The sequence below is a fragment of the Alligator sinensis genome, unplaced genomic scaffold (assembly GCF_000455745.1).
Source record: "Alligator sinensis unplaced genomic scaffold, ASM45574v1 scaffold135_2, whole genome shotgun sequence".
Lineage (NCBI taxonomy): Eukaryota > Metazoa > Chordata > Crocodylia > Alligatoridae > Alligator > Alligator sinensis.
Window position 1 is genome coordinate 2,312,004 of NW_005842067.1, and position 22,511 is coordinate 2,334,514.

The 22,511-nt window shown below is 43.8% G+C and overlaps 1 protein-coding gene across 1 annotated transcript in view; it reads right to left on the reverse strand.

Annotated features, from left to right (window-relative positions):
- Positions 1 to 22,511, reverse strand: part of PDLIM4 (PDZ and LIM domain 4) — a 90,899-nt gene that overhangs the window by 48,966 nt on the left and 19,422 nt on the right. Inside the window, exons 2-3 of the mRNA XM_006023570.2 lie at positions 17,956 to 18,107; positions 1,688 to 1,772 (exon numbers count right to left, since the gene is read on the reverse strand). Coding sequence (XP_006023632.2) covers positions 1,688 to 1,772; positions 17,956 to 18,083 — 213 coding nt within the window. The 5' untranslated portion in view covers positions 18,084 to 18,107. The remainder of the gene's footprint in view (positions 1 to 1,687; positions 1,773 to 17,955; positions 18,108 to 22,511) is intronic.

Consider the following 22,511-nt stretch of genomic DNA (forward strand, 5'->3'; position numbering starts at 1 on the left):
TATAAACTGACATACTTTTGTCTTCCTAAGGTTACAGGCAGCGTCTCCGTGACTGTTGCTCAGGACTTTGCCAAGTTGCAGCAGGGTGAGAACTGGCCAACGCCTTGTCAGCTTTCACTGCTGCTATTCATCACCTTGCGGGTCCCTGCGAAAGCTGGCAGCAGTCATGTCGCTTCCCTTGTGCTGTGAGAAAGACCTGACCAGTGGACCAGCAGCCCACCTCCAATCCCAGCCAACACGCCACAGGGGCTTACTTCAGTTGAATTCTCCCCAAGTTGAAGCAGTGGGTCTTTAAAAGCAACGCTTCAATTTAGGGCTAAGTAAACCCCCATGGTGTGTACGCAAGGGTCAGGCCTGATCCTTACCTGCCTGTCCGGTGGCTGGGAGGGGATGGCAAGCTGCCGGCATGCCAAGCGGTCCCTGAGCTGCAAGGGGGAGGGCTGGTGCTTCCCTCCGTGGCGGTGCCCCCCAAGCGGCACCCGCCCGCAAGCGCCCGGCCTGAGCAGTCCCGGAGGGCACCACAGCTGTGGAGGGAAGCACCAGGCCCCCGTGCAGCTCAGGCAGGCAGGCTCCAGGGAGAGAAAAAGCAAAACGACTGGGCTTGACACTTTTTTTCTCCCCCCTTCAGTGGAGTTTGCCTGCATAAGCTGCCACTGGGCTGCCTGCACAGCCCCCGAGCTGCACGGGACCCGGTGCTTCCCTCCACGGCAAACTAAACCACCTCGGAGATGTTTTATTTTACTGCTTCCCAAAGTCATTTAACGCGCATTACACCGCCAACACATGCGACCAGCAGTGTCATTAAAGCGTATTATGCTGTCAACATGTGCAAACAGCTGCACCAGTAAAGCGATGCAAAAAGGGGGCATTAAGCCGCTGTAAAGGCCAATTTTGTGGCGTGTACAAATGGCAACAGAAAGCAGACAAGGAGAGCACTGTTGCCCACTTTTGCAGTGGCAGCCAGAAGGCCTCAAGGTCACAGGTCCCTGTTCCTCCTCTATTCCCTAGCTGCCTGGAGGAAACCAGAGGTCCTTCAAACTCATTAGGAAACCTTTAAGTCTGACACTGAGCTAAAAGATGGAGATCATACAGTTTCAAAGAACAGCACTGATGCTAGGGTCCCATCCATTTCTCTGAAGGACACTGCCTGGAGAAAACAGGCCTTTTGTAACGGTGCTTCAGCTATTAAGCATCACAGTGCGAGGGGCTGTGGGTGACTGGATGCACGGGTAAGCAAGGGAGTAGAAGGAAATACTGGTGAGATAAGTTAGATGAAATACAACACCTGCTGCTAGGGACAGATTCTGGAGAAGAGAAGGAAAAGGCAGGAAAAATAAAAAGAAAAGAAAGGAAAAGGAAAAGAAGGAAAAAAAGATGCTGATGCTGTGTCTGTGATGGGAGTGAAGAGAGAACCATGTGGAGTGAACCCCAGAAAAAAAGATTTGCAAAGAGCTGGAGAGATGTAGTAAAGAAATCTCCTTTTCAGAAATGTACAAAGAAAAAGCTGACTGACAATGTTCCTGTTAAATACAACACACAACCATTTAACCCATTTAAATCAATAGAAGAAGATCTCTGCAGGCACGAGTGTTTCCCCTGCGTCGGTCATCTCGTGGCTAGGTGGCTTGTTCCTTTTTCAATGAATTAGCCAAGAGAAAGTGTCTGCAAAGTGTCATCGTTCCCATACCTGTGGTTCAGCCTCTACATTGACCCTGTAAGCTTGTGCTTTTCCATCTTCTAGAATGGTGGGGGACCAGGCCTTGGCTTCAGCTCTGCAACAGAGAATGAAAGAAAATCAGAACGGAGGGTCCATGAGGAATGGGCGTCTCTGGAGGTAAGTGAATGCTGTTCAGAAGCACAGCAGCATTTGTGAGCAACATTCAGCCAAGCACCTTGAGCCATTCTCTGAACTAAAGTCGTGGTCCTTTAAACATTCTCTGGGCCTATTAAAAGACGATAGCATGATGCAATTTCTATGCACAAATGTTATCTTTAGTCCTGCCAAGCAAGAACATTGGAGCAGGCTAATACCACTGCTCAAAGATTTTTTCCATGGGCCTGGATGCTTTTTCCATGGAGGTGTCCCAATGTACAGATGGGATTAGATCACTGACACATTTCTGTTCAGCTCAGTGTACTGGGCACGTAGGACCTGCTTTCTAGTTAGTCTCATATATTAACAAAACCCCTGGTTTTTGCTCTAAAATGCAGGATGGAAGGGGCATTCACCAGGTCTAGTCCGTGTGCTCACAGGCATTTCTGACAACAAGGGGAGCCCCTTCTGGAGTGGAAGCACTGTCATGTCTGGGGTACAGTTTTCAAAAACAGTCAATTCAGAAGCGCAGTGGCACAGCAGTTAAGGTATCTGCCTTATGGCTCTAGAGTGGAGAGTTTAAGCCTTGCTCTGGGTAGTACCAAAGACCACCAATTCATTTTGGGTAGGGAATCAAAGGTGAGGCATGATACTAGCCATATGATACCCTTGGGTGGCTTAAGACAAGCTAGACATGTTACTTTGATTTAACTGAGGAGCCAAAGTTGTTTTTAAACATCTAGCCCCTGGTCATCTCAGGACAACTGAATTGCTGAAAGACATGAACACTATTATTTTCCATTTTATCTCATGATTAAAAACAGGATTTGTGTCTACAAAGATACTTACATGATCCCCATCCCTGTAATGTCCCAGAAGCCTATAGTAGATACTTCTAACATAGTTCATGGCAGTTTAGGGTATTAGTTATAGGAACATTTAACATTAGAACAAGGCCAGATCACTTCACCTTTTGTAAACATGTAGACAAAGCATTTAAAAATACATCCTTATCTGCATGCCACTCTTAAAATGGAAAGTAAATGCATATATGAAATGGCATCCTTTGTATTCAAGTAGCACCTACCCTCCAAGAGTATAACAGTATGCTAAAAACCCAGGACAAGTTGAGACCCTTGAAAGCCACATGGCTAGTTTCTCAGAGCTTTGTACAGCCCTAATCCTGAGGTCATCATACTCTGGTTTAGACGCTGGCATAAATGAAAGCAAACTTGGAGCTGCTCTAGTAACTGCAGCCCTTCCCCACTTGGAGGGGGTGTCACCAGAGTTCAAAGTTGGAATGGGGGCAATGTCCTTGGCCTGCAAAAATTTGCTGAACAAGTGAACTCAGGAGAGGATGGTAAGTTCCAGTCAGTTTTAAACCGGAGGGAACCTCCACCGTCTCCCTCATCTTCTTTGTTGAAAAGAAAGAACCAAGAACTGTATGCACATAACACAGAACTTTCTGTTTAACCTCAAAAGCCATGTGCACATCATTTTTGGAAAATATGAGAAGTTTCCTTATTCCAAATAGGTGTAGCTTATTTGTTGCAGCCAAGAATCCCTTTGCTGGACTCCGGCCTTGATTTGCCACATACCACAGCTGAATTTGGTTTAATTATCTGCAGCGCCTGAGTTTGGAAAACAAGAAATGCAGTTTTAACCCAGAAATCTCTGGCTCAAATGTTTTACCTACATTCTGTATTTTTCCTGACAGTCCACTTAGAAATCATCTGCCTGACCCAAAGCCTATTAAAATCAATGGAAATAATACTACTGACTTTTAACAGGCTAACAATCTTGATGCTTTCATTTTTCTGTGTCACTTCTGCTGTCTATGATAAGCTTATGAATTTGCAACAGAGATAGGCTTGTTATTTTTACAGATCAATATTTTATTCTGATTAACTCTCATGACAACTCCATTCTGGGAAGGAGACCCCACATGCCCCAGAAATATTTTATTGCTTGTTTCTTTTTTCACAGAAAAATGAATCTCCCAGGAGTCCTAACATTCTCACCACTCCAAGCTGGATTCAAGCTTAAATTGACTGCTATACATTTGGGAATTTCAGATGAAATTTCAGGGAATTTGAGGCATCAGAATGATGAAAACTTCTAATGGCTTTGGCGGGGGGTTTCCATTGCATTGAATTGGTTTGATGTCACGCTGTAGCTGAGAATCAGACAGTTATGACATCCTTGTTCTGATCTGCTTTGACAACTGAATGCCAAATGCAGATTTAAAAGAATCCCTGAAGACTTCAATTTGCCAGCCAACAAAAGAGGAAGGATTCATAAAGGAGCTCCAGCTTCAAAAGATAAAGTGATAAAAATAATAAATTCTGTCTGCCTCACGTTACCTAAGGAATACAGCCATTGCTGTTTGCCCACACTTCGGAGTGCAATCACTCAGGTCTCCATAAAGAGCTCATGTTGCCTGTACCAGGAAAACAGGGATTACATTTTCCAAAACTATTCAATATTTCTTTATAGATGCATCCTGAAAGATATGGTTGGAATGTAGTCCCTGGGCTCCAACTTGGAATCTGACCTAGAGAGAGAGCTTTTTGGAAAAAAATAAAATCAAAAAACTTCTCCTCCACATTTCTGCCTCTCAATAAAAAACGGTTTAAGTAGGAACAGGACTGGACTCAAGGGTTTTTCTATTGCCACCAAGGCACTGTCTAAAAGGGTCCATACAGAGACAAGATCTCATTTCAGATGCACTGTTTTCGGTTGAACTGCTCTGCACTGACACTAGCATGGCAGAAATCAGGACTCAGCCTCAGGATGCCTGCAAGGGAGCACTGCAGAGTAGAGACGATTGATCTGGATTGTTTCTCATTTGGAAGAGTGGGATTTCCTGCCCAGGACCCCCACAGAAGTGTGCCATGCCAGGATATTTAGTTTTTCCTTGGCAGCTGAACTGTGCCTTACTGGACTTTGTGCGCATAGTGAATGGAGCCTTCTTCCCATTTGCACAGTCTGTGGATGGGACAAGACTAGATAGTGCAAGAGCAGCTTGATCTGTGCCTACAGAGAACCCCGGAGAGAGGAGATAGATGTCCTTGGAGTGAAACCAGGAAAGCAGAAAGACGTGAGCTGCGCTGAGCAGTGCCCAAGGAGGAAGCGCTGGGTCAGTGCAGCTCCACACCACCCTGAAAGCAGGGCCATGCCCTAGGGCACAATTGAGCCCTGGGAATCTATGTAATGAAAATCAGACCTTGCTCATGTAGTAGGTGACAGATGAGCCCTCGTGCTTGACTGTTTCTAATAAGTAGTTAAATTTATAGCTCAAGGACAAGCAAAGTGTTCTCAGATGTGTTGTATTATGTTGTAAGGAATTAGAGTCAGCGATGTGGAAATCATTACCTTATATCAACAAAGCTCCGCCGCAATTTTGTGTCTGCTGTGACGATACCAAGAAAATAACTAGCAATCCTTTACCGCCGTTCGTTTACCCAGTGGTTGTGAGAACCAACCCATTACGGAGACATAATTAAAAAGCTAACAGAAACCACAGACACCTCGTATCCTGCCTTAGGTTCTTTTTTTCCAGGAGATTCTTAATGTCATTTTAGAAAAATTGCTTGCACGTGGAGGCATATTTTATTGAAAGGTTTTTCATCTGGTAATAATCTGAAAGTCTTGTTCTCTTCATTCATAGAATTGCTCTAAAAAAAAAAAAAAAATCATAGGAATTCCTGGATCTTATTGTGTTTCTGATTCTGCCACCCCCTTATCAACTATAATTTAGCATTTGGAAGGATAACTGACAGCCTTGGACACCACAGTCCCACCTAGCAACCCAAGAGGTGTGACCACACACCACAGCTGCTAAAACTTCCAACATAGCCATGTCTTTGCTAATGGCTAACCCATGACTGATCCATCACCTCTGGAGATGAGAGAATAGTTCAGTATTGAAGACCATGTATTTGTAATGAGTCTACAAATAGAGTTGGAACGGAGATGGTAGGTTTTATTCTGTGATGCAGCCTGTTAGAAGCTAGGCTGAAACCTCTGGTGGCTACGAAGTAGTGTTCATAACTCCATGGGATAATTTCCTCTTGGAATCTGTTTAAGACTAGCACTTATCCAGCAACGGAGTTAAAACATCACACCGCCAGACTGACATGGAGGGGAACTGGAACAAATGGGAACAGGAGCCAGTGTAATGAACATTCGCCATGAATCCTAATGAGTAGAAATTGGATTGGTTAAATTTAAATGCTTCACTTCAACAAAGCACTTAAGCAGATGCTCAAAGTTGAACATGTGCTTAAGCTCAGCCTCGTTTCTTAACAGCATGCGGGCGGGTGTTTCAAGTTAAGCATCACTTAAGCACTTCACTGAACTGGGGCTGTAATCTGCCTCCTCCATGGCACGTTCTGAGCAGCTGATCCAGCTGTGGGGATCCAGCTGTGGTGCTTCCTCCTTCCTTCTGGTTAGCCTAGTCCCCTGCCTTCTGGGCTCTGTGCAGTTATTGTTTGCTTGATTAATCCAGAAGGAGTCCAGAGGGAAAGCTGTGATTCACTTTTCCAGTTGTGCGTTTACTGGAAACTTGGGACCATCATATATTGTAATATTTCCCATATCCCAGCAATATTGCTGCAAACGTACATATGAGCTTCCTGTCAAGGAAGTCTCATTAAGCTTAATAGTATTGACATGGCAACCTGCAAAAGGACACTGACAATGTTAAGGTCTGGAGTGTTTTAAGGATAAATTTTCAGGAGGGCCATTTTCCTCTTATAAACACACAGTGCCTATTCTTTTGGGGTAAAATTCATCCCCGTGCAGAGACCCAGCACAAGGCCTGTGTACCTCAAACTCCCCAAACAGTTTTCCGTGGAACACTAATGGTGCATAGGCCTTGTACAGGCCCACAGCATAAGAGTGAACGCCTGTCTTTGTAAGGCTGAGAAAGGCAAGTATGGTTGGACTTTTGGCACAGGACTGTGGTGAATACCTATGGGAGTTCAATGCAAGGGCAGAATTTGGTTACAAATCTAGAAGTCACTATAAATGAAGTGATGAAATTCCATGTTATTTTTTCTTAAGCAAATCATACCTAATCTGATCTGATCTGCTCACAAGTAAAAAGTTGTGCTGACTGGCACAGTCTCCTTGTGCTCCCCTCTCTGTAACCATCAGTTGTCTCTTGTCTTATGCTTAGATCTACATTTTCTAGGACAGGGACTGCCTTTTTGTTCCATGCTTGAACAGCACCCAACCCCAATGATGCATTTGTCCACAACTGTGGTTTCTAGGCACTATGGAAATGCAAACAAACAAAAATGTGATTACATAGCCAAGTGATCATTCCCAGGATATATTTTGGCTAGGAAGAACTTCAGAAACCAGAGTTTGGGATAAGAATATACATCAGTGATGAAAAACTAGTAACATTTGGAGTTGGAAAGCCAAGAGAAATCTAGGTCACCCTTTTCCAGATAAACCTGGGACATTTTTAGTCAAGGTAGCTACAATCAATAATTTGTTTTTACAGCAAACATATTCCTTTTCCTGAATCTTGGTATGCACCCAACTTGCAAAAGTTGGCCACTTGTGCACATCCGTGCTTTGCATTCTGGTCGCAAGCTTTTACGGCTGGTAACTTCAACCCACTTTTCCCGGCTGAGCACAGGACTGCTCAGCACTTTGTAGGCTCTGGCACTGTGCATTCAGCAGCACAAATCCAATATTTTTTACCCACAGAACAATCTAGCCAGGGAAAGAAGTGTGAAGTTGTGGCAGAGTTGATGTTAGTAAGCTTCAAAACCAAATTTACCCTGCTTCTTTGCAGGCTATCAGAGTGCACATATAGTACATATCTCAGAGGGAGGAGAGAGTAAGTGCATCCCTTCCCAGTTTGATGGTCCTCTTCCTGCATACCTTTGAAACAGCTTCCATTACAAATAAATGAATGTAGGAAAGATTTACCATGGGATGATCTTTATAATTTGTTTACATTTTTTTTTAAATTGAAATCTTTGGCCTCCAGTCAGACGTGTAAATTTTGTGTTTAAAGAGCAGATTCTCAGTGTAGTGTTTCTGTAAGCAATAATTCATTGCATGTAGCAGGGTTAATAATAAAAAAAAAAATATACCTTCAAGCAGCTGCCATAAACCTGCCATGTGACTCTCTTCTGGACATATCATGATGATGAATGAGGCACATACTATGCTACCTTGGCTCCAATTTTAACAGGATAAGTACGGATGACACTGAAGCATGCTAACTGATTTATAGGGCAAGTCATCCTAAATTGTTCTGCTAAGTCTTCATTTGTACCATCACTTACTTTTTCCCACGTAAACCAGAAGATGCACTGGTTCTAGCCAGTCCTCCTAAGCCCACTTGAACTCCTGCCCTCTGATCTGAAAGCCAGTAACTGTGACCCTAGTGTCTGCCCCCTTACACAGGAATGCATTACATCAGGAACCGTGTGGGAATCGGTTACATAAGCTGGCTTCATTCGGAGCCTGATGAAGATTTTCCTCTGCTTCATTCTGAACAAATGGGCTACTGTATGACTTTGTTTTCTCCAGCACTGGTGTCTGAAATGGCCCCACACAGACAAAGACACAGCTCTACTCTAACTGAAGCCATCAGGAGTTTTTCCCATCTCCAGTTTCTTCATAGTGAACAAGTCTCCAGCAGGAGCGTGGTCCAGTCCCTTGATAAAGGCACAGTTGAGATTATACATATGCTGTGCAATCCTGCACCCACCCAGGTCAGCTCCAGCTCCAGAAAGCACTGTATAGGGGAGACCTAGCTTGTGGATACTACGCTTTCTCCCCAGCACCCAACTCTTGAAAAAGGGTGGGACGTGCACTCCTCAGGCTGCCTGCCATGCCACCGAGTACAGGGAGTAGGGGCATTATATCCTCCCCCACTCCCCAAGAGGGAACAGCACTCACATGCTTCCTATACACAAGCTTTCATGAGCCTTATGCACAAGTTAGCATAGGTACCATAGAAGACTCCTTGGCCCCTCTCCCCTTTCTGACCCATCAAGGCAGGGACTGGCACAAGTGTGCCAAGTCCTGCTGCCACTGATGTCTACTTTTGCTTCCGTACAAATGTACTTAGGGTCCGACCGCTTGCACCGCATCAGCAGACATCGGTGGGAGCCGTGTCAGGCCTTAAGTACATTTGCACTGAAGCCTTATGTACCCATCAGTGCTCTTCTGCTGGGCTCGATTTACTCACAGCTCTGTTCCCCAGCAGAGGTTTCAGCCAGGTAGGGCTCCAAGCTCATTTTATAATTGCTTTTATTTTGGGTTAGAAACAACAGCTCTTTTGTAGTAATAGTAGCTGCAGTGTAACCACAAGGGATGTTAGTACTTAAAAGGAGGGAGAAGCCCGTCTTTCAGAAAGGATTTAGAACAGACAAGGCAATGGATAAGCGGTGACATGACAAGGTGTGTGGTTATGTTTTATACCTGCATGCCTGAGGTGCACTGTAAAGTACGGGGCTCCCTGCCAAATGCCTATGAGCCCTCACACAGGGTATTGTGAGTGTGCATCGGTATGCACACATCTATGGGCTTGAAAAAGGAGCATCCTGACTGACAGTGGTCTTTGAAGTCTGTAATTATTACACCGCTGTGGAATCCATTGCCAGGTTTATGAAAGGAAAGCAAGCTTCATTTCTTTGGAGACTGCCACTTGGAAAACAAAATTCCCAGAGCGTTACCTGGTCCTGGCTTCGGCGTTTACAACTAACTGTCCCAGATGTTTTGCTAGCAGCACCTCCTATCTAATGGGGCTGTGCGAAATTTCACTGGCTGTTTCGTTTCGACTCATTTCGAACTCGAAACAGCAAAATCGAAATGAAGGGCTTCGAGACAGCCTCAGAACAAAATGAGTTCCCTTCCCCAGCCTGATCCTAGCACTGGGGAGGAGAACTGAGCTGGGCTGAGTTCCCTTCTCCAGCCCCATCAAAACGTCGAAACAGTGAAACCGTTTCAACAAATCAGAACGGAACAGTGTTTTTTTAATCGAAACAAAACTCGAGACGAAACACTGCTCCGTTGAAACGGATGTCGAAGCAGAACGCTGCTGTTTCGCACAGCCCTACTAGCTACTGCTTCAGTGCAACTGCACCAACTGGTTACAGGAAAATCAAACTGGAATCAGTTTTGTCCAGCTGGCGCCCTCAAACCACAACAACCCATCAGAGCCGAGGGAAGGGACTCACAGTCCTGTGGAAGAACGCTCTTAAACATTAGCCTGACTCACTAAATGGCCCAGTTCTCCAGGTACCTGCCCTCCTGTTTCCTTTTTGCAAACTGAAAGCTGCTTGGCACCTCTGTGAATAAAGCATCCTATTTACGTACCTAATTTCGGTGCGCGCATTTGAAAACTGGGGCGGGGGCTCTTTGGTGAGCAGCACGCTGTTCATCAGCGAAGATAGAAGAGCTTCCTTACAGCTGTGCTTTTCAAGCCTCAGGCAGGGGGATTTCAGCCCAGGTGTCCTATTGTCTCCTTTAGTCCACACTACTGTCCTCCTTACACTTTGCCGGTCTCACAGCTCACACCTCAAGGAGAATCATGCTGCCAGAAATCTTTCAGACTGCCAGCTGCCACAAAAACCAACTCCAGAGGTCACTATGTCTGGAAAACGTGGACGGCAGCTATGTTACCTGGATAAGTGGTGTGTGCGCGGTTTTTTTTGCTCGAAGAGCCATTGACTTTCACAAATGGCTGACGGGCACGGTGATGCTCAGGAAAGAGTCTAAGACTAAGCGATCTGAAATCCCATTACAATTAATGCAAACTACATTTCAAAATCCTCAAGGAAGCTTTGACTATCTCATTTTAAATATCTCAATATTTGGTTCTCTGCTGTGACCGATACATTGCTACGATTTTAAGTGAATTATGCCCAGTGCAGAAAGGAAGCAGGGAACTTAGTTTGATACTATAAAATGCATCTTTTGCTAGCCATAACAAGGGAGGAAAATATTCAGACTGCACCTTGAGTTTCATTTAAAAAAGAAAGAGAGAGAGAGAGAAAAAAAACCCAAAATACTGAAGACAAAATCTTATTACATCAGTCACAGTATTTGTCCTCCAGTGTAAATAATTTGGCACTCGCTGACCATGAAGGTGTGTATGTGTAACACAAGCACAGTGCTATGAGACCTAACTAATAACTTGAACAGAAACCACACCTTGACAACTTGGTTTAACCAGCTCATATTACTCATATGAGGACATTTAAAATCCTGGTAGCTTTGGCTGGTCTTTCAGGCAGGAGTATAGCTGGGCAACACCTGCAAAGGGGATTCTGTGACTCTTCACTCAAATTTCTGTACCTTTTTACATTGGCTCTATGCACACTCCCTTCATGTTTACTTTCCATGAAGTCACTTAAATTCCAGTTTTGCTGGTGTGAGCATTCGTGCTATTGAATTTCTGAGTTTCAGTACATTTCAAAGTTACACATGTGCTTGTATTTGTGCAGGGAGTGTTTTTGCAGTCATCCCACTGGGGAACAGAAAAAAATAAAAATAAACTACCACTTATGTAACCTATCATAACCAACAATGCTTTAATGCTGGCATGGTCAACAAGTGGCATGGGCAGCCCGTGCGTGGAACGTGGCAGGCTGCAGCAAAGGGGATGGGCAGTATAGTGGCAGGTAAGGAAGGGAGCACAGGGCAGGACGCAGAAAGCTGAGCAGCAGCTTGGGCAAGGGAAAGTGGTCTGAGCGGCACTTGATGAGAGTATGGGGCTAATCTGTAGCATGCTGCCAAAAAGGTTGCCTCTCTTGCTCTAATGTTAAATTAAGAGGAGAGAGAATTTTTTGCAGTTTATCCACAGTCAGCTAGAGGTACACCTCACGTGGCTAAAACGCCATTTACACCTTGAGTTCCTTCTGTCAAAAGACAGGTGACATGCAGAAGCTGGGCAGCACGAGGAAACCTATGGTGCCTGTGCTGTACCCACTCGGTGCTAAATAAAATCCGGTCATTCTGAAGTTTTATACCTTACACATCACCAGATTATAGGAGTGCCTTATCTGAGTTAAGGTTAGAGGGGCACCAACCCTAACCTATGCAAGGACAGACTATGGGTGTTAGTGCCATGACGTCCAGGATTGTTGATCTGTCCCCTTTCAAAAGTCCAAAATTCTTTGTTTATATTAATTATTCCTCTACTCTGATTTTCCTTCTGAACTTTCCCGGAATTGAGTCAAAGGACATTTCATGAATACAGTTTTAAAAACAAAACCAATTTTGTTAAAATCTGAATCCAGCAGAATGTCAAGAGTTCAGCGAGAAAGGGCGCTGGGTGAAAAAAATCCCAAAAGAAGCAAAAGGATGAAAGAGGCTCATTGAGAGGTGCATTGGCCTACTCTTGGATATGACAATTAGTCACATAATCACAGCTGGACTGGCAAGCTTTACACAGTGCCAGATATTCGCTCAGCAGATGTAACAAATAAATAACCCTGCCATTCCAGATATGTTATGTACATGTATACCACTATTTTTAACAATCCTAATTTTAAAAGAATAAGATTTTTATACCAATCTATAAAGCGTTTCTGGTCACAAGCAAAGGAGGGCACGGGCAAGAGGGGTTGATACAGACTGCTGAAGGATGTTCACAGGATAGACTAGTATCATACTCAATGGCTTAATTGGTGAACTAGGATGGTACCTAAAGCCAATTCCATACAGGGCTAATTACTTCAAACCACTCACAAACTGAAAAGACTTTCAGTAGTGTGAGAATAGCAGCACTAGACAACAAAACCCCAAACCATGCCTATTATCCCCAGGGATACTCGCTTCACTAAAATTATCTCACTCCCTTATTAGAAAGGCGGCACTTAAACAGTGATTCATTTTCAGTGAGGATGTAACTCTGAATCAGTCTTGAGCAATGACTAACAACTGGGCAGAATTAATTGGCAAGTCAAAGGATCACTTGGGACAGAGGAGAGAAATCCATGTCACCAAACAGTCAGTTTGGCCAAGCTAAAAATAGATAAAATGTTACTGTAGTTACTTTTCTTACTGTATAAAATAGTTTTCCATTTTCCCTATTCAAAGAAAGACCTTAAATAGAGATTTATTAAATTAACTGTTAAAGCATCAAGGCAATTGTGCAGATTTATCAAGAATTAGGTAGCCAGATTTGAAACAGCTACAAAATCTAGTCCTTAAACTAATACATGAAGAAAGCAGTCCTTTTGGATCCAGTTTCTCTCCTAGATGCATCTGCACTACTCTCCTAGAAGTGAATGGATATTGTGCATGGACACCGAGAGGTTTCTTATCTCCCCAAAACTGGCCACATGACGTTACCAGGTCCTTTACCATTTTCACCAGTTCAGTGCCATTAAGGTCAGCTGGACAGTTACAAACACAGTCATAACACCTGCACAGAAGATGTGAACATTGCACCTAGCAATTCCTGCATCAAGCATGGAACTCCTGGTCGAGTAATACGTGTTTTGATTTAGATTTAGAGCCTTTTGGAAAAAAACATTGCACCTTATCTCAAAAGTTCAAGCGACAGAGAGTCCATCACATTTCTTGGTCGATGGTTGTAAAGGCAAAATTACGCCAGATGTTAAAAATAGCCCCCTTATTTCTAGTCTCAGTTTATCTAGATATAGCGTCAAGCCAGTAGATCATGTTTTGCCTTTGCTTATTAGATCAAAGAGTTAGTATCAGAAATACCCTTCACGTACAGGAGCTTCCATTATCTCTTAAGGTTCTCCTAGATAAGTAAAAAAAAGGCCTTGTTTAGTTTCTCACTATAAAGCATTCTGAGCAGCTGTCAGATTAGTGGAGATGCATAGCGGGTGCACATGCTCAGGCAATGGGAAGGGGGGCAGGCAGGAGTGCCACTGCCCACCCTGTGAGCGCGCCAGCTGGGGAGTGGGAGCACCGTAGCCACTTCCGGGAATGCTGCAGCCACTTCCCGGCTGCCGAGATCAGCTGCAGGGGACCCCCCCCCGGTCACTGACTGGTTGCTGGGGGGGGCATGTGCCCCCCCTGACTAAGGTGGCACCAGTCACCCATGTGTCAGCTCCTTCTCCAGAACTGACTCTGCGTGACAGACAGTTGCGCTGGTGCAGTACAACTCGGATTTCTTCTCTCAGCCACTGATGTGACTGGGGTAAAAACAAAACTATCACAATGGAGATCAACTTTCAGTGCGGTACAGTTAACACTTAGTGTAGAAACATGTTAGCTACAACCGTATATAAACACAGCTGTGATCAATAGGATTGTAGCACACATCTGCTGACCAGTACAACCATGAATCTTACTGGTAGAGAATTGTGCTATAATAAAGCTGTGCAAAAGATGAACTTTCTCACATGCCATTGATGACATTCAGCCTAGATTCGAACACCTCTGACCACCCAGTGGAGCAACACCTTGATATACCTCAAAAGCTGTTAAACAGTACATGGAAGCAGCTCTAGACTGGGCCTCAGAAGACTTGCATTCAGTTCTGGGCCTCCAGGGCAAGTCACTTCTCTTTTTACTTCAGCATCTTCAGGCATAGAATGGAGATAACGATGCTGAGCTCCCTTGTAAACCCAAGAAGATCTACGGATGCAGAATGTTATATAAAAGCTAGATATTTTAACCAAACTTGGCTGTTTCCAGTAGGATTCCACTCCCACAGCAGAGCCTGACTGTGTCCGATTTTCCATCAGACCTCTCCGGAATTATTTAAGCACAGCCTGGTTGGGCGCTGGTCTACTTCCAACACTGGATGTTAGTCATCAACTTAACTTTATATTTGGCCTTTCTAAATGGAAAGAAGTCTCTCTTAAAACTGCTCTGGCAACAAAGTTTCTATTCACTGCTCATTTGATCTTATTCCATATCATGAAATATATTCATGTCATTTAACTTAAAAAAAAATAAAATTGGGGGGTTTTATAAAATAGCCCTTTGGAAGAAACTGTGAACCAATTGACTAAGCACAGACAGTCAAAAAGCCCAAGGCTGAATCTATTCAGTCTTTGTCGGTTAGTCTAAACTGCAGAGATTAAGCTGAGAAACAACTGCATAGACATTCACTTTTGATTCAGGAAATGCAGCTACATGCCTGCAGTGGCTGAGGCCAGAAGCCAGGGGAACTACAGCACAGCTCTCTGGCACATAGCCAGCATGGGCTGTGTGTTCGTTTCCTCTTCCTGCTGCCCCTGAGGTCTCTGGGATTTGCAGCCCAGACTCACAGCAACAGAACTCTGCAGGGTTGCCCATCACTTCCTCTTCCTGCATCCAGGTGCCTCTGGGATTTGTAGTCCACAGTCGCAGCCAGCAGTATGTTTTTAGCAGGGCAGCTCTGTACTCAGGGGAAGGGAAGTTCAACCCCCACTCCCTGCCCCAGACTCCAGCTGGGGTTTGCCTGGGGGGCAGGGGGCAGTCCGCGCTTTCTTCCCCCGGCCCTTTTCCCACCACCCCTGCCAACCCTTCTCTGCTGAAGCAGACAGCACAGTCCAGCCCAGGGCTGGAGAGCATGCTGGGATGCTAGGGGACTATGATTTAACTTGAACCAGGAAGGGGTCCAGTACAGAAGTTTTATAAACTGGTTTGACGTCAGTCAAATTACGTCAGTTTGATACCACATTCAACCAAGTTTATCTTAAACCAATTTCAGCCATTTTGAAACTGGTTTATGTGTACTGAACTTCTGTTCTGTACAGGTTTAAACCAGTTTCTCATTACTTAAACCAGTTTATGTATAACTTCTGCCCCCAGCCATTAAGTTTAATGAGTCCTTTATAACAGCTCCACATTTCCATTTTAAAAAAATATTTGTTACTGAACATAGGCTGGGTCATAGGGCCTGATGCAGCTCCCACTTGAATACAGAACACTCAGTGACATCTGTAGGGATTTGGATTGGGCATCAATGAAATCACACAGAACTTAAATCCACTTATAGTCAAATGAAGACTCCATTTCAATGCATTTCTGTTGATCACTAATAATGAAGCCCCGCTCCAGTTCAGCATTAAAAAAAAAAAAAAGGTTCCAAGGTACTTGCTCCTTCGAAAATAGCCCCTCAACGCGTAACTTATAGTTGCAGCAAGACTTTCACCTCTGCCTTCTCTGCCGTGTTGTGGAACAGAGAAGGGGGAGAAGGAGCGGAGAAGGGACTTCTAGCTTGTTGGTGGAGATATGAGGGAGTCCTCATTCTTACACTTTTGGTATAACCCTCGTTTGGTGTCAAGTGCTCTGTCAGTCTTGCTTGAGTGAGCCACTTGCAGGGATATGCAGAAAAATGGTTTCTCTGTAGCTGTAGAAAACCTTCCTTCTGATAAGGTGTTTTTCCAAACAAATACTTCAGTTCATTTGGGAAGGGACCTTCATTTGCTCGTACAGGACCTACCACAATGCACTCCATTCTCAAAGAGGGTTGTTTCATTTAGGGCAGCTGTACAGAAGGAAAAACACACTCTCCAATAAAGAATAGTGCTTGTAAAACACTAATAGCTAATAACTTCATACTGGATTTCCAGGTCCAGAAAGCTAAAGAGTTTTTAGAAGGAAGTATAAACAATAAATAGTAGCTGTTTACATGAGGAAATGCCTTTTTAACTTGAAGTGGAAAAATCTTATAATCTTATTTAAATCTATTAAAGATAACATTAGTCACTGTTGTGCCTTATAAAGATCACTCATTCTGCTGAACAATTAAATAAACCTGTGGTTTAATTAGAAACGTTTGGCCATGGAATGAGTTCTAACGGCAGCAAAACCAAAATGCATTAATATACAACTTTATTTTGCTTTAAAATTGTTCTAAAATAAAGGGACTTAGCAGAATGCTGTGAGGTTTGTTAACTAACAAGCTGCCCATTAAAAAAAAGGAAGAAAACTCATAGGATGGGATGCTTCTCCAAGCCAGACTTTGGTTCCAATTTTGCTATCAATGAAGTCAGAAGATTTTGCCACTGGTTTTAAGGCTTCAGTGCTGTCCCACCAGACATAAATTTCCTTCTGCCAGGAGTCCTACAGTGTGCAGATGTGAATTCAAATACCAACAAACACAGAATCATAGATAAATAGGGCTGGAATGGACTTTAGGAAGTCATCTAGTCCAATTTCTGCTCAAGGAAGGATCACCCCAAACATCCGTCTAACCTACAAACCCAGTGACAGAGTCCATAGGCTCTTTAGATAATCTGTTCAAGTGCTTAACCACCTCTAGAGTTTGAAAACTCTTCCTAATATCCAACATAAATCCCCCTTTTTTCAATAGGCCAATTACTTCTGTCCTTTTCTTGGAGGAAAAGGGAACAGTTGCTCACAACTGTCCTTGTAACAACTCTTTTCCCTATTTATAGCTATCAAATCTCCACTTAAATCTTCTCTTCTCCAGACAAAATAATCCTAATTTTTCTAACCTCCCTACATCAAGTTTTGAAGACCTCTGCCCATTTTTTGTTGTGATCCCATGGACTCTTTCCAAATTCTCTGCATCTTTTGTGAAGTACAGAACACAAAACTGGGCACAGGACTTGAGGTGAGGTTCTCCCAAGCTGAACAGCATGGAGGAATCACTCCTAGTGACTTGCATATAACATGTAAATAGGTTTTTGTTGCAGTGTTATTAGATTGCTGACCCAGCTTGTGGTCCTCTTCAACCCTCAGGGCCTTTTCTGCAGCCTTGCAGCCTAGCCAGTCATTCCCTGCTTTGTATTTATGCACTTCTGTTCCATCCTAAGTAAAATACTTTGCACTTGCCCATAGGGACACTTTTCCTATTTCTTTCAGGCCAGTTTTCCCTATACATCAAGGCTATTTTGAATCTTAATCCTTCCCTCTTTCTGTCTGCTCCACAAGCTTGATGTTATCCACAGTTTTACCAAACGTGCACTCCAATCCATCCTCAGTCAAGATGCCAAACTGTACTAGATCTTGGGGAACCCCACTTCACACAGTCCACACAGTTGTGAACTACCACAACTGAATACTTCCAATGCCGTCTCTCTCAAAGAGAAACAAAAGAGAACAGGAACACAGTCACAGCTGCCTCGTGGCTGCAGATGAACACCTCAAGGAACGGACATTTCTATACAAACGTGGACACAGCAACTATGTACTGGATGAGTTATTAAGTGTGTAAGGACACTTACCTGTTCACAGATAGCAACAGTTGGTCCATAGATGCTTTGATCTTGTTCTGTGCCTCTAGATGAGTCATGTTTTCTGTGCTCTCTCCATTAATTGCCAGAATAATATCTCCTGGGCAGAGGTTAGCCATGGCTGCCTTACTCCCAGGATTAATCTATACAAGAGGAAAAACAACAACAAAAAAGATGAAAAAAGATGTTTAGTGTGAGGACATGGAAGAGTAAAAACATATGGTTTGTTCTTCAGAGTAAACCATAGGGGAGAGGTTTAGGGGAGTAGATGTCCAAGTTTTGGTGGAATCTGAGCTACCATAAGTGAATAGTTTTCTATGGAGAGGGCCACTGTGTTTTGCCAAGAATGAAGATGCTACCACAGTTTGAGCACTAGGCTCAATATTCATACTCTCGGATGTAGTCACAATTTTTGGATGCCCATTTCTTCTCTGAAGACAATGATCTGCAGCTATGCTGGATAATGTTAGCCCTGCATCAGCTTCTGAGCCCTTTAGGGTGCAGACAGAAGCAGAGCTGACCTGAGCAGGGTGCAGGGCCCAGGGCAAATCAGCCCGTGCGGGACCCCGCTCCCACCCTGATCCTGCACACCCCAGATGCAAAGAAGCTGCCACCGCCATCAACGGGCTGGGGGGTAGTGAGTAGCTGGACATGAAGCCAGCAGCAGCAGTGTGAAGTCACCATGGCCGCTCTGCCCAGCTCCACGGGGCCCCCCCAAAGTGCGGGATCTGGGGCAGTTACACCGATTCACGCCCCGCAGGGACGGCCCTGGACAGAAGTACAGGTCTCCGCTGTAACTGAGAACGCTTTGCAGAAAGTATTCTGAATTACGACGATCCCCCGGACCAAACAGAAGTTCACTGTTCATTCCAGGGGGGAGAAGAATCTAGTTACTGGTTAGGAGCCCGCAGCCGGTTTTGTGTAACAATGGCCCTTCCTCCCTGCAAGGCTGCAAAGTTTTTGGAGGGGTTCCCCAGCTGACACCGGAGGGTGAGGTGGGTGAATTGAAGCTCCCCACCTTGGAGGGGCTTCAGTACACCCGCTTCACCCTGCAGCAGGGCTGTAATACCCCCAAACTGAACTCCCTCCACTCCCTTTCCCGCCTCGCATTCTGAAAACGGCGGCAGGCAGCACAGACAGAAGTTACAGAGGATGCTCTGTTTTGAAAAGTCTTCATGTGACCCCTCATGCAATGAGGGTTCAGATTTTCACTCAGTGGGCCATTTTTTTAAGTGGTCTGCAGCCGTGCACTTATGTTTGGTCACAGCTATAGATCACTTTCTGTGGCTAGATCAGGCAAAAATTGTCCCTTCTGTTGTCTTCAAGTCAACAGCGAGCCTTTGATTGGGCACTATTTGCAGACTCAGTTTCTCACTTTAAAAAAAGCCCCACATAATGAAGGACCTGTTTCAAAGGAAGTTGAGCAGCTAAGTCCTTTGGACTCCTCCAAAAACTGCAGCTTATTTACATGCCTTCATGAAATGTAAAAAGTTTCAGAGCTGAGTCTTGATGAGAAAACAAAATATTGTTTCTACAATTAAAAAAAAAAGCAGCTATAGCATGCAGCAGCTGCATGATAGCAATTATCCTAAGAGCTTCCAGCAGAGGCAACATGTTCCTCGTCACTGATCAGCTTTTCCTGACTACCATTCAAATTATGTATCACTTTCCAGTGTTGCATGAAACATCATACTGATTATTAAATCACCATAACTTTTTCCCTGCTGTTCATGCATTAATGCCAATATTCTATAATGTTTCAGATTTTCCCCTTGGGAAGACATGAGATGCTCAGGTGGCATTTGTGTCTGGACTATACAAACTCTAAGCCCAATCTTCTCTCTCATAACAAGGTCTAGTTTTTGTGTTGTTTGCTTGTATTAAGGCCCAATCTGGTTTTAATTTTCACAAGGACAATATAAAATACTACAAATTGGATACGGGATAGCTGCCAATAAACATGTATCCAACTATATAAACTGTTGATAGCTATATATTTGTCCTCTAAAGTTCTCCTCATAGCCTCTATTAATGCTGTCACATAGTTGCTCTAATAACCAATAGCATGGCTTATCTAGTGAGAACGTGCATTGTGTCTGATGAGATGATTTGTATTTCATTGCCCTCAAAAAGTAACGCTTTTTGGATCTCATTGAGTCTTTATTTATATTATAATAATCTTATGTCTCAGGAGACAGACAACTACTTGAAACATCTTTTGGTACAGCAACTGAAACTTCTTTGACAAACAGACTGGGATCAGAAGGAAGTCTTCTTTAGGATCGACTGGAGATTTCACCTCCCCATCCCAGTAAAAGTAGCATTAATCATAAAATTACACCCTGTAACAGCTCTTGGCTACCTCCCTCTCTCATGGAGATCTCTCACTTGGTTTTACTTCTACCACAATAGAGAGACTGTGGACTGTTTGCAACACGCTCACACCGGGATTGCACGTGGCAGGGCTGTTGCTTTTACAATGCCGGCACTACTAAGAATGATGTTCTCTATAAGAAGAAGGATTAGATTTGGGCTGAGAATAAAGCAAAAGGGTTCTCCAACCAACTGACTTGGTCGCTTCTGGAGGTTTCCAGGCAAGGAAGAAGAAACCACACCATCCACAGCCCCAGAAAGGACATTTCCTATACCAAAACCAACAACTCACTGTTCAACTCTGCATCATTTCTTATATAAATTAGCCTTATGTGGAGCCAAATTCAGGCCCTGTCTGATTTTTGGATGCTGGAAGCTATGGCCAAGCACTAGAGATTATTATTAATCATTTTCAGCCTCAAGGGACACACAGGGCTCTTCACTAAATAAAGTGTGAGCATTATTCCTGCCTTGAAAAAGAGTATATTTGTCTGGAGCAAGGAGGAGCACTGGTGTTATCTGGCTTCTTGCCCCTGGCAGGAACTGGAGGCATCCAGACCATGAAATGCATGCAGAATGCTCCCCTTTCATGACTGTGGCTAGAGCATGAAATCTAAAGTTTGACGAAGATCAGAATCTCTCTTCAACAGCAAGGTAAGCAGAACTGGCAGCCTAAATCTGGCTCTTATGTTCCGTCATCATGAATCAGCTTTTATGATCTGTTTTTCAATATTTTGTTCTCTATAAACCGCTCAACTTTCTACTTTCCTCACTCACTGGCTCCACTGTGACAAAATGTCTATTTTGTGCTGTTTAGAAATGAAAAGAAACACTAGAAATGCAATGGATTCCACTCCCCTCCAGCAAGTTTATCCAAATCTGAGATACTTGGAGAATAAGCCATTCATAAAATGGGACACTTTGTGGTTTCATATATTTTGGTTTCTGATTTATTTCAAATTACTTTGGCAGCACTTTCATATAAGATTTATTTTATGCCTTTCATGGGAATGCCTTAAGGTTGGGAATTGAATTGCATTTCCAGATCTCGTTAGTTTGGGACAGAACACCGATGGTTTGATTACTTGGGAGTTACTAACGTGCATCAGGCTAGTAACATACCTTAGGCAAAATCTCCTGATGCAAACAGTTCATTCCCATTGACATTAAATAGACTGGACCAAAACCAGAAACAGGGAAGCATATGTTAATATAGGCCCTTTATGTGTTGCCCTTGGCCCAGACTGCATTTCAATCTTCCAGGGTAGATACTGTGTTGAGCGCAGAATCCCACTGGCTTCAGTGGGACACTGTGTAGGTCACAGGGATCTACACAAGAATCCTGTTACTGGATCAGGACCTCTGCAGATACAATAATGCAGTTGCTATACTGATTAGATAAGGGATCTACTATTATCAAATATAGTACAAATACAGTTCCTTTAGGTCAAGAGAGAAGCCTGTGCTTTGACTGACAAGGGGCTGGGGTTCTAGTCTCAGTTTTCTAGGGACGTGGCTTTGCAATGTATAAAGTAATTGCGTATGCTGCAGACTGAAGGGCTGTGGGGTTCAAAGTGATACAACTGAAAAACAAGAGAGAGAAGAGATTTTAGGCAAGAGTTTTAACAGCCCCAGCATTAAGACCTAGAGTCTGCTTGGACTGGTTATCGCAGTATGTGCAATGATTGAATCATGTTGGAGAAGGGTCAGAGAGCAAGCAAGGTTGCATGTGCTACAGGTACTGTATAAATACTGTACAGCTAAAAACCTGTGCCACCCAATTCCATTGTTGCCTCCCGTGTCATTTGAAAGTCACTTTTTAACCAGAGATCAGGGCCATTTTTTAAAAATAACTTATACTTAAGTCTGCTGATGAATTTAGTGAACTGGGAGGAAGTGTGTTTAAGATAACATAGGTAAGGGGGATTCAATATGTTGAAGCACTCAGATGAGAAGGAGAATGGACCAAACCTTTTCAGAAAAAGGCTAGTCAATCAAAATGGATCTAAAATAACGAATAATTGTTTGTGGGAACACAAACAATTTCAGAACTTATGGCAGCATCCAGAAGGCAGTTCCCGAGCTGAAGCAAGTCGTTTTCCATGGAGCCAAGGCAGGTTGCACCACCCGAGGATTTGCCCTGTAATTTTCATTTTAAATTGTTTCCATGGACA